Below are 12130 nucleotides of genomic sequence, written 5' to 3'. Positions count from 1 at the left end.
TGCGGTGTGAGGCAGGGTGTGTGCGGTGTGAGGCAGGGTGTGTGCGGTGTGAGGCAGCGCTCCCAGCAGGGTGTGTGCGGTGTGAGGCAGGGTGTGTGCGGTGTGAGGCAGCGCTCCCAGCAGGGTGTGTGAGGTGTGAGGCAGCGCTCCCAGCAGGGTGTGTGCGGTGTGGGGCAGGGTGTGTGCGGTGTGAGGCAGCGCTCCCAGCAGGGTGTGTGCGATGTGAGGCAGGGTGTGTGCGGTGTGAGGCAGGGTGTGTGCGGTGTGAGGCAGGGTGTGTGCGGTGTGAGGCAGCGCTCCCAGCAGGGTGTGTGCGGTGTGAGGCAGGGTGTGTGCGGTGTGAGGCAGCGCTCCCAGCAGGGTGTGTGCGGTGTGAGGCAGCACTCCCAGCAGGGTGTGTGCCATGTGAGGCAGGGTGTGTGCGGTGTGAGGCAGGGTGTGTGCGGTGTGAGGCAGGGTGTGTGCGGTGTGAGGCAGCGCTCCCAGCAGTGTGTGTGCGGTGTGAGGCAGGGTGTGTGCGGTGTGAGGCAGCGCTCCCAGCAGGGTGTGTGCGGTGTGAAGCAGTGTGTGTGCGGTGTGAGGCAGGGTGTGTGCGGTGTGAGGCAGCGCTCCCAGCAGGGTGTGTGCGGTGTGAGGCAGGGTGTGTGCGGTGTGAGGCAGCGCTCCCAGCAGGGTGTGTGCGGTGTGAGGCAGGGTGTGTGCGGTGTGAGGCAGCGCTCCCAGCAGGGTGTGTGCGGTGTGAGGCAGCGCTCCCAGCAGGGTGTGTGAGGTGTGAGGCAGCGCTCCCAGCAGGGTGTGTGCGGTGTGGGGCAGGGTGTGTGCGGTGTGAGGCAGCGCTCCCAGCAGGGTGTGTGCGGTGTGAGGCAGGGTGTGTGTGTGTGCGGTGTGAGGCAGGGTGTGTGCGGTGTGAGGCAGGGTGTGTGCGGTGTGAGGCAGCGCTCCCAGCAGGGTGTGTGCGGTGTGAGGCAGGGTGTGTGAGGTGTGAGGCAGCGCTCCCAGCAGGGTGTGTGCGGTGTGAGGCAGGGTGTGTGCGGTGTGAGGCAGCGCTCCCAGCAGGGTGTGTGCGATGTGAGGCAGGGTGTGTGCGGTGCGCATTGTATGGAGAGCTCGGTTTGGGATCTTCCCCTGCTGCATAACCCTGAGATTTTCCTTTTTCCAGATTTCGGAAGGCAAGGCTCAAGCAGAGGAAGCTGAGAGATCACGCCAATGAAATGGTGGATTTGTCCAAGGTACGCTCTGGAGCGGCTCTCTGGCTGGCTGTTATTATTTGTGAAGACAAAGCCGCTTTTAGGAACAGCGGCTTGAAACCTGGTTCCAGGAAACCACAGGGAGACCTAGTTTGAGGCAACTTTGCTGCATCTAGCCTCCTGTCTCCCCTGGTGTCCCTGTCTGTCTGTGCGTGTCTCTGTGTCACTCTCTGTGTGTTCTGCAGGTGACGATGTGTCCCTGTTTCTCTCTCTGTGTGTCTGCGCAGCTGCAGGTGATGATGTGTCCCTGTTTCTCTCTCTGTGTGTCTGCGCAGCTGCAGGTGATGATGTGTCCCTGTTTCTCTCTCTGTGTGTCTGCGCAGCTGCAGGTGATGATGTGTCCCTGTTTCTCTCTCTGTGTGTCTGCGCAGCTGCAGGTGATGATGTGTCCCTGTTTCTCTCTGGGTGTGTCTGCGCAGCTGCAGGTGATGATGTGTCCCTGTTTCTCTCTCTGTGTGTCTGCGCAGCTGCAGGTGATGATGTGTCCCTGTTTCTCTCTCTGTGTGTCTGCGCAGCTGCAGGTGATGATGTGTCCCTGTTTCTCTCTCTGTGTGTCTGCGCAGCTGCAGGTGATGATGTGTCCCTGTTTCTCTCTCTGTGTGTCTGCGCAGCTGCAGGTGATGATGTGTCCCTGTTTCTCTCTCTCTGTGTGTCTGCGCAGCTGCAGGTGATGATGTGTCCCTGTTTCTCTCTCTGTGTGTCTGCGCAGCTGCAGGTGATGATGTGTCCCTGTTTCTCTCTGTGTGTCTGCGCAGCTGCAGGTGATGATGTGTCCCTGTTTCTCTCTCTGTGTGTCTGCGCAGCTGCAGGTGATGATGTGTCCCTGTTTCTCTCTCTGTGTGTCTGCGCAGCTGCAGGTGATGATGTGTCCCTGTTTCTCTCTCTGTGTGTCTGCGCAGCTGCAGGTGATGATGTGTCCCTGTTTCTCTCTGGGTGTGTCTGCGCAGCTGCAGGTGATGATGTGTCCCTGTTTCTCTCTCTGTGTGTCTGCGCAGCTGCAGGTGATGATGTGTCCCTGTTTCTCTCTGTGTGTGTCTGCGCAGCTGCAGGTGATGATGTGTCCCTGTTTCTCTCTCTGTGTGTCTGCGCAGCTGCAGGTGATGATGTGTCCCTGTTTCTCTCTGGGTGTCTGCGCAGCTGCAGGTGATGATGTGTCCCTGTTTCTCTCTCTGTGTGTCTGCGCAGCTGCAGGTGATGATGTGTGATTTCAATGGGAACTGGAGCAGCTCATACAAGGAGCTGGAGCGGAGGATCGGCTCCATGGAGCAGAAGATGGATGAGCTGAGCAGAGCCTTCCAGGAAACATCGCAGCTCATCTCCAGAGCCGTGCAGCACAGAGCCCGAGACAATGACGTTTTGTAGAGCCCAGAGAGAGGGTGAGGGCCTGGGGGGGGATGAGTGCCAAAGTGTTTGAGTTTCTGAGTGTGTGGAGGCCAGGTCATTTCACCACGAACAACAGGGCTAGAAATCAGACTCCTATTGCACAGTGGCTTCATCCATTCCAGGTTTTAATACGAGCTTGATCAGCCCCCAGTGTGTCTAGGCAACAAGCTCAGGTGTGTCTTATTAAACTCCCAGTGAAACCAGGACTGGATCAAACCTTATCGTTCTCATGCTGTTCTCTCCTCGCTGAACCAAAGCGGTGCCTCAGAAATACTTTCCCTGTGAGCCGATCTCAGTGCGGCTAGTGTAGAACTAGTGTACAGTACTCCACTGCCACCTAGTGGATGGGGGGGGTGAGCGAGCAACTCAAAGAAAAAAAGCAATCGATAAACTGCCTGTTTTATCAATTAGCTTTAATGCATTCATGTATTTGGAGGCTTGGTGGTCCAGTGGTTAAAGACAAGATTTTGATACCAGGAGCTCCCCGGTTCAAATCCCAGCTCAGCCACTGACTCACTGTGTGACCCTGAGCAAGTCACTGAACCTCCTTGTGCTCCGTCTTTTAGACGTCAAACTGGCAGTGACTCTGCAGCAGTTGTTGATTCACAGTTCAAACCCGAGTCTCTGAGAGTTGCTAAACATTTGACACAATCGATTAATCACTTGATATTACTGTCTTTCCTTCTTTGCGCAGGTGTCCGGCTCCAGTCACCCGTCTGTCCAACAAGACTCTTGTTGACCAGGAATAGTTGGACGAAAGACGCTGTTGTTCTATCCTCCAAGCACAAGGGGGCAGACTACAGCTTCTGAACAGCCACGGGACTCTGATAAGGAAACCACGCCCGTCTCAGAAATAATTGCACTCCTGAAACACGCTGCTAAGTTTCTTGCTCTCTTTGGCAGATACGAGCAAATCAAACATTTAAAAATCTTTTTTCTTTTTGTTGTTGTTTTAAATGCAAACTGCGACGTGAACAGCCAGAGGCTGGGCTGGATGGCCCTGACCCCTGTGAAAGGTCACAGCTGCATTATTATTGGTTTATTTCAACATTTTACAGCCTGGCTGGGGAATCCCTCTGGATTGGATCTGCCACCGGCCTCGTGATTATCTCAAGGTTCAGTAATTGCTTTGAAATGAGATTGTGTTTATTTGGGGCAAAGTGAACATTTAGGGTTCAATTCAGAAAAAAAAATGTAGCTTTTTTTCGTGAAAATACCAGAAGAGTATTCACTCAGAATACCAGAAGAGTATTCACTCAGAATACCACACAGTGTCTTATTGGTTTTATAAACTTTTTTTTTTTAAATGTAGAAATATATTCACTTCAACTCTTATTTAAAAAAAAAAAATGTTAAGAGTAAAGTGATTTTAAATTTGACCAAACTGGAACCAGACCACTGAGTTACTGGACTGGACAATTCAAACTGGAACCAGACCACCGAGTTACTGAACTGGACGATTCAAACTGGAACCAGACCACCGAGTTACTGAACTGGACAATTCAAACTGGAACCAGTCTATAGAGCTGCAGGAGACCAGGGGCTCAGCGCTAGAGAAGCTGGTGAACCACAGAGCCACGAGCTGTGACGATGCATGGCATGAAGAAAAGATCCCGAGTCTCAGACACACGATGCACAGTTACTCCCCGAGAGGTGCCAGGCAGTGCTTGAATGTAGACCACACACACACACACACACACACACAGCGCACACTCGCTCCAAGGAGGTGCCAAGCAGTGCTTGAATGTAGATCACACACACACACACACACACACAGCGCACGCTCGCTCCGAGGAGGTGCCAAGCACAGTGCTTGAATGTAGATCACACACACACAGCGCACGCTCGCTCCGGGGAGGTGCCAGGCACAGTGCTCGAATGTAGATCGCTGCAGTTCCAGTTCTCTTGGCGCTATGCAGACGCAGCTCATTGCAAAGCTGCCCTTCTCTTCGGTATTGAAGACGGGGAGGTCGCTGACCCTCATCCTGCAGGACTGGAAACGCTGCCAGCTTTGTTTTTGTTGGGTTTTTTTTTGCCCACAGCTGCACTTAATCCCTGTACATATTAATTTGTTTTCTATTGATTAAATATGTCTACTTAATATGACCAGGCCGTGTTTCTTTGCAACGCATGGGGGGGGGTGGATTTGAATATTCTGTCATTTTGAATAAGCTGGGAAAGTCTAATTCATACCACATTGCAGCAGACAAAAACTCTCTCTATAACACGATACATTTACCTTTCATGTGAGATTTTATTACAAAATGCGAAAAAAAAAAACCAAAGATGCATATTTACAAGAATCACACAGAAACAAACTAAATAACCGACAAAGCAAGCGAGGGCTGTCTGCAAGGGTTCTTAGCCCCGTATTTCCGATTCTTCAGTTTATGCCACAGGTAGGCGGCTGGCTTTTTAAAAGGCAGCCCGCAGATGCACCGGAAGGGGTCCTGACACGCCCTCCGCCTCGCCCCCTTCCTCTTCCTCCTCCTCCGCCTCCTCTTCCTCTTCTTGTGCTGGGCGAGGCGCGTGGCCCCTGTGAACGTGGCCCCGCAGGGCCCGCAGATGTAGCGGCTGCTCTCCGCGTGGCGCACCTGGTGCCGGAGGAGGTGCAGGCTGCGTGTGAACGCCTTGCCGCACTGGCAGCGGTGAGCCCGGGGGCCCCGGTGCAGGTAGCGATGCCGCACTGGCAGGGAGGGCTGGTGGGAGCTGGCACCGCACTGCCGGCACTCGAACAGCACGCCCCGGGGCAGGCAGCAGCGGGGGGCGGGGGTGGAGGGAGCCAGGGGGCCTCCTTCTGGGGTCGACTCCTTGCTCAGGTTGACGTACAGCCCCAGGATCTTCAGAGGCTCCGGATCTGGAGCGGGGTTAGGATTAGGATTCGGGGAGGGACTGGAGGAGGCGATGCTTGTAGTGAGAAGTGTCTGGCTGATCGGATGTGCGTCTGTTGCCACGTTAGGCTCGGGGGCGGGAGGTTGAAGCAACACCTGGGGAGTGGTGGTCTGCGGAGGAGGAGGAGGAGGAGGCGGAGGGCTGCCGAGGACCACTGCTGGCGAGGCTCGAGCATCGTGCACGACGCTTGGGACAGGAGTGGACGTCGGTCGCTGTCGAGGCGCGGAGGGCGAGTCGAGGGACGGGCAAGCGTGCCGGCTGAAGATGACGAAGTCCGGGAAGACCTCTCTGCAGAGGTGGCAGGCGTACATGCGCACGCAGTGGTGAGCCTGGGCCTTGTGCTGGATCAGGCTGTTTTGGCTGGGGAAGGTCAGGGAGCAGAGCTCACACGCCACAGCGACCGGCCGCTCGGGGCAGCTCTGGGCGTGGCGCTGCATGAGAGAAGGGCTGCTGTAGGCGATGCCGCAGTGCGGGCACTTGTACGTGGACGCAGTGCGTGAAGCCGAAGCCACGTCAGCAGCAGGAGGAGCGGCCGTGCTGCTGGGGTTGGGCTGAATGGGTCTCTGCGGTTTCTGAAACCAGCGGGGCTGGTTTCCCCCGGCCCCGCCCCCCACGCAGCTGGAGCCGCGCCTCTTCCCTGGCCTGTAGGACGAGCCGCTGGAGTTCCCGCTGGAGAAGGAGTCGCTGGACGCGTCCGAGATCTCCCCCGGGTTGAACTCCGAGTCCCCCTCTGGTAAGCTGTCCGAGTCGCTGGTGCTTTCCGGGAGGACCGGGTTGGACTCCGCGATGCTCTCCGTCTCCGAGTCCCCGAGCGCGGGGTCCGGGAGCACGGGCAGGCAGGAGCCCTCCTCCGCTTTCAGATTGTCCTGCAAAAGCAGCGCGGGCCTGGAGGGGGCAGCCGGGAGCAGCGGCATCAGAGAGGACACATCCGGTTTCACATCCTCCTCCTCTTCTTCAGCAGGGTTTTCTATCGCCCGATAACCCTGAACCTGTGCGCGTCTCCCCTCCCTGTCCCCCTCCCCTTCTTCCTGTTTGATTCCCTCAGTCTTCTTCCCCGTCACGTTCCTCACCACCACCACGTGGATCTTCTTATCCCGATTTTCCTCCGCCACGGAATCCCGCGGGAACCGCAGAGTCACGGAGTTGATGCTCCGGACCACTACGGCGAAGTTCTTCCTCTTCCCGTTGTCAACGTAGGCATGGCCCCCCCAGCCCTCCCGCTGTGTCGACGGGGTCTCGGGCGCGGCTTCTGGCTCCTCGATAGGTCTGCTGGGAGAGCCGGCCTGCGTAGTGGGGGGAGTCGCGGTCTCCATTGCCCTGCCGACGAGCCTCTCGGGCTGGTACCCGGGCGGGCGGGCTGCGTGCATCAGCCGGTGCTGGCCGAGCTTGGCGTATGTGGGGCAGGGCATGTGGCAGAGCTCGCGGCGGCTGTAGTGGGTGGCGAGGTGCAGGTTGAAATCCCAGACCGTCGCGAAGGCCTGCCCGCAGCGGCAGCGCAGGGAGGCGTCGCGGTGAGCGTTGGACAGGTGCAGTCTCAGCGACGGGACCCTGCGGAACACCACCCTGCACATGTTGCACGTCATCTCCGGCTGGTGCTCCCGCAAGTGCAGGGCAAGCTCCGAGGAGGAGGGAAAGGAGCGGCCACACTCCCGGCAGCCCTTCCTCCCTCCCGCCCCCCTGTCTCCGGGGCCCCTCGTCTTGCACCCGTCCTCGCTCGAATCCGCAGACAGGCTGGACAGGTCCCACTTGGATTGGCTGAGGAGGGCATTCCCCTGCGAGGAAGAAACCAAACAAGGATTTAGGGATGAGGTTGTAGGGAATGTGGGGTTAATTAGAATGTTTTAAAAAGAAAAAACACTCATTACAGGTAAACACCTTTAGAACCTCATATGGCGACATATAAAACATAACCCTCTCCTTTATATAATAATAACATCTTTATTTTTATATAGCACCTTTCACAGTGGACCACCATCACAAAGCGCTTTACAGAGGCAGGCTGTGAACTGTGCATTATATGCAGAGCCACTTCCAATAGGACCTTGATTTAACATCTCATCTGCAGGACGGAGCACAAGGAGGTGAAGTGACTCGCTCAGGGTCACACAGTGCGTCAGTCAGTGGCAGGGCTGGGATATCAAGGTCCTGTATTATAATTATTTAAAATTTCAAGTCTTGAACGCGTTTATAAAAGGCACGACTGAGTTGCGTGTTTTATTGGCCGATCGTGTCCTTCGCCACCGTCGTTTAGGAGAACAGAACAGAATGAAACCGTCACACCTGTTAATTACATTGGGCATGCTAAACCCCAAATCTCCCTCCCCATGGGGTCTCCCTCCCCATCTGGGGAGGCAAGTCCTCATCCTTCGCAGCAACCCTCTTCCCAGCCCCCCCCCCCCCCCCCCCCCCCCCCCCCCCCCCCCCCCCCCCCCCCCTGCCCCCCCACCCCCCCCCCCCCCCCCCCTCCCCCCCCCCCCCCCCCCCCCCCCCCCCCCCCCCAACCCCCACCCCCCCCCCCGCCCCTGTCTCTTGGGGTCCCCTACCTTGCCTCTCTTCCTCGTCCGAATCATCAGTCAGGCTGGACAAGTCCCACTTGGACTGGCTGCAGAGCTCCTTCCCCTGCGAGGAAGAAACCAAACACGGACTGTGAGGGGGACTGTGAGTTAATTCTATTAACTAGAATTATACTTCTAGGAAATATCCTGAGCCTTGCATGAATTATAATTATTTAATATGAATTATTAGACATCAAAACAGTGGTCAATGTTAGCAATCGAATGACACTCTAATAAATGTTAATAGCCATCCGTTACTCATAATGCAGAAGACAACAGTGATTGCAGCTGACGCCTCTCGTTGAAATATAAGAGTCAGCTAGCTTCAAACAGTTACAGAACGGGAGAGGAATTCCCAGCTGAACTGGGGGCCGCTCTCCCAGGCAGGGACGCGCAGGCGACTCGAGCGTGGCGAGGAGGAAGCTGGCACTTTGGACGACCAGATCCAGCCTGCCAGTCCCTTAAAGAGTCAATCAGCCCCGTGGCGCAGGACACTTACCACAGAGAGTTCAGGGGCCGCGCTGTCGGCCCCTTCCTGCAGCTCCACCTCTGCCCCCACCCCCACCTGCATGACTGTGTCCATGGTAACCCCATCCTCCACCCCCGTTTCCTCGTCAACCCCTGCAGCCGGTTCAGCAGCAAGCTCCTCCTCCCCCTCCGTGGCAACTGTTTCCATGGGGACTCCAGACACCGTGGCAACCTGGAAGACATCCCTTACTATCTTCAGTTTGATTTTATTAATGAACACACACACAGATACACACACACACACACATAAAGTAAAGCGATCTAACATATGCAGAAAGACGCTTACTGGAAATACCTGGTGTTCCACACGCTGTTACTACAAACTCAGCATACAAATAAAATGTGAATTTCAATAATAATATTAACAATAATAATAACAATAATAATAATAATAATAATAATAATAATAATAATAATTCTGATTAAGAACACTCAGTATTTTAGTGGCTGCTCAAAGTGACCATCCACTTCACGTGAGCCCTCAATCACGCAGAATGGAAGATGCACTCACGGGCGCAGTGTGGCTTTGTTGCGCGGCGGCCGGGTGGAGCTCGTGGTTCTGGGTGTGGCCGCTGGGGCGCTTGATCATTTCGCTCTGGAGGATGAGGGAGAACAGCGTGGCTGGAGCAAACATCGTAGGGATCACACCAGCGCCCGGGTCCACAGCACTGGGGTTCTACGAGAGGGGCGGCGATCACACAGCGTGCCGACACAGAACAGGGAACAGCAATCACAGTACAGCAGCAACATCAACACTATATTAATAATAATAATGATAATACCACTACCACTAATAATTACAGCAACATCACCATCATTATGATAATAACAAAGCTAATAATACCTCTCTGCGCTTTACAATGCTTCTCTATGCTTTACCAGACCTCTCTGCGCTTTACAATGCTTCTCTATGCTTTACCAGACCTCTCTGCGCTTTACAATGCTTCCCTATGCTTTACCAGACCTCTCTGTGCTTTACAATGCCTCCCTATGCTTTACCAGACCTCTCTGCGCTTTACAATGCTTCCCTATGCTTTACCAGACCTCTCTGCGCTTTACAATGCTTCCATATGCTTTACCAGACCTCTCTGTGCTTTACCAGACCTCTCTGCTTTACAATGCTTCCCTACTTTAATCTCTGTGCTTTACAATGCTTCCCTATGCTTTACCAGACCTCTCTGTGCTTTACAATGCTTCCCTATGCTTTACCAGACCTCTCTGTGCTTTACCAGACCTCTCTGTGCTTTACAATGCTTCCCTATGCTTTACCAGACCTCTCTGTGCTTTACAATGCTTCCCTATGCTTTACCACACCTCTCTGCACTTTACAATGCTTCCCTGTGCTTTATTGCACTGTGCTGTGCTTTCACTGTGGGGAAACTTGTTGCAGACTCGTATTAAAGAATATTACAGTGTAAATGCAAAGCGAAATGAGTGTGATTGCGAAGCGATACAGAGGGAGTGTGAACGGGTACACTCACCCGCAGAACCAACTTTCTTAAATATGAAATATTAAAACATGAACTGTTTTAAACGTACGTGTGAGTGTCGCTTGTACGTGCTCAGTGTTAATGTTGTTCACAGCAGCGTGCATGCTGTGCACTCAAACGCGTCTGTGATTCTTATATTGTAAGCACTTCAATTCTTAATTCGTTCAATTTGAACCGAAGCGCTTCTACCAGAAACGTGGAATTGACACAGCGTCGGTTTGCATGGATAATTAACACAGGCATGGAATTGCATTATCAAAGCTATATGCAAGTGGTACTGTTATTATTAATAAACGACAACATTTAAATGCAAATAATATATTAAGATTTTAAAAGGAAAACCTCTCGTTTTGTTTATTATTTTCTTTTTCTTTTTTTTTTCTTTTTCTTTTTTTTTTTTTTACCAAGTCTGCAGCTCAGCATTAATTGTCTTCTGGACCTTCTCTTCCTGTTTTTTTTCCCACGCCTCCTTCCTGTCTGGAGTGGGTGAAACTACATATCCCACAATCCTCTGCCTCGCCTCAGGGAGCTGTTCACAACTTCCGGTTCGGAAGTTGAAAAGGGGAGGAACTACAGTTCCCACAATTCCTTGCACGCTGCTTGGAGAATAATACATAAAACGAGCCCGCAAAACACAACGTTTGAAACCTTCTTTTTTGGCGTAACTATTGCTTATTTCCTTTTATTAACACGTATCCATATTATTTGCCCCCCCCCCCCTTTTTTCTAATGATCTTGTTTGAAAACACAGTCAGTCATGCAGTCATATATATATTATATATATATAATATAATTATATATATATTATAATATATATATATATATTGGGATTAGAATGGTATATAGATTGGGATTGGGATAACCATAACTTTTAAACCCAACCCTAACCCTAACCCTAACCCTAACCCTAACCTCAACTCTAACCCCAACCCTAACCCTCACCGCCAGGGTCAGGGTGCACGGCATGAATCTGGCTCTGCAGTTGGGGCACACTATCTGTTTTGTTTCCAGGGGAGTCCTGGCGGTATGGGTGCCGGCCGCCGGATTCAGGTCCCCCGACTGGGACTCGGTCCCGTGCCCCGTTTCGGGGAGAGCGTTCCCAGCCAAGCTTCTTGTACTCGGAGGTTCCTCGTCTCCAGCAGAGCTGCATTTCATTTTTCCCCGGACAACGCAGCACATGTTCCTGATGAATTCCGGGCTGGAGCGGCTCCCGGATTCCGGGACGGCGGAGCCGGCAGGCAGAAGCAAACTTTTCTCCTGCTGGAATCTCACGGGGGTGCCGAGCGGCCGGACGGAGGCCCGTTGCACGCCCGCGGTCAAGACCCTCGGGCCGGGCAGCTGTGTGCCGAGCAGAGCCCCTTTCCCGCCTGTCGGATCGGAGGCGCGTCTCCGGCACCCTGCTGGTACAGCTGCCTCTCAGGGCTGGTGTGATGGGATGCCAGTCAAAGGCGGGTTGGGGAGGCTCCTGAGCCCTACTTTTCAGAACCCCTTCCTGGGCTTGCCACCAGCTGGGCAGGTGAATCTAGGAGTGCATATCCAGAAGGAAATGGCTGGAGAAGGGCTTCCCGCACACCGCGCTGCAGCGGGCTTCTTCTTGCATGGCTGGGGAACGCTGCTGGAGGGAGGCTGGCTGGTGAGGAGGCGAGGAGGAGGGCAAGGGGGGGGGCGGCTGCAGGTGCTGGTTGAGTCTCCAGTGGTCCTGGCTCTGCTCCCCCCAGATTTGGCAGTGCAGGGGGGAGCTCAGGTGCCATGGCTGCCTGAAGCTCAGGCTGCAGAAGCTGCAGGACACAGCCTCCCTCTCCTGGGGCTGCTGGTGTGGTTTGAGCCAGGTTAGGGTTAGGTTAAGGTTAGTGGCGGCACAGTGGGCTCGGGTGCTTGGCGGCTCTACAGTTGCTGTCCCGGGACGCTGCAGTCTGGGTTGTTCTTTGCAGAGCTCTTCAGAGTGGTGAAGCGGCTGACAGAGATCTGGGGCTCCCCAGGGGGCTTCTGGGGTGTTCTTTTGGGTCCAGCTCGTGGAATGAGGTAACCTGGCTGT

General features: G+C 54.2%; 2 protein-coding genes across 2 annotated transcripts in view; one reads left to right on the top strand and one right to left on the bottom strand.

The window, feature by feature from the left end:
• Positions 1-4731, top strand: part of kcnn4 (potassium intermediate/small conductance calcium-activated channel, subfamily N, member 4) — a 20085-nt gene extending 15354 nt beyond the window's left edge. Inside the window, exons 7-9 of the mRNA XM_041226810.1 lie at positions 1160-1229; positions 2433-2623; positions 3325-4731. Coding sequence (XP_041082744.1) covers positions 1160-1229; positions 2433-2609 — 247 coding nt within the window. The 3' untranslated portion in view covers positions 2610-2623; positions 3325-4731. The remainder of the gene's footprint in view (positions 1-1159; positions 1230-2432; positions 2624-3324) is intronic.
• A 133-nt stretch (positions 4732-4864) lies between these two features.
• Positions 4865-8661, bottom strand: si:dkey-79d12.4 (zinc finger protein 628). Its single transcript, XM_041226809.1, has 3 exons — positions 8577-8661; positions 8066-8141; positions 4865-7294 (listed from the first exon to the last, which is right to left on the bottom strand). The coding sequence occupies exons 2-3, from the start codon at positions 8090-8092 to the stop codon at positions 4949-4951; spliced, it is 2373 nt and encodes a 790-aa protein (XP_041082743.1). The 5' UTR covers positions 8093-8141; positions 8577-8661; the 3' UTR covers positions 4865-4948.
• Between the last annotated feature and the right edge of the window lie 3469 nt (positions 8662-12130).

Source organism: Polyodon spathula, chromosome 24, assembly GCF_017654505.1.
Source record: "Polyodon spathula isolate WHYD16114869_AA chromosome 24, ASM1765450v1, whole genome shotgun sequence".
NCBI classification, from domain to species: domain Eukaryota; kingdom Metazoa; phylum Chordata; class Actinopteri; order Acipenseriformes; family Polyodontidae; genus Polyodon; species Polyodon spathula.
The sequence above is the reverse complement of the archived record's forward strand: the minus strand, read 5'-3'. Positions and strand labels throughout refer to the sequence as shown.

What these genes read in the sequence shown, in the direction of transcription:
- si:dkey-79d12.4 (XM_041226809.1), bottom strand. Translation starts at nt 8,092, where the DNA reads ATGATTCGGACGAGGAAGAGAGGCAAG. An exon ending in GGACGAGGAAGAGAGGCAAG is followed by an intron (nt 7,295 to 8,065) that starts GTAGGGGACCCC and finishes TCTTCCTCGCAG; the next exon opens with GGGAATGCCCTCCTCAGCCA.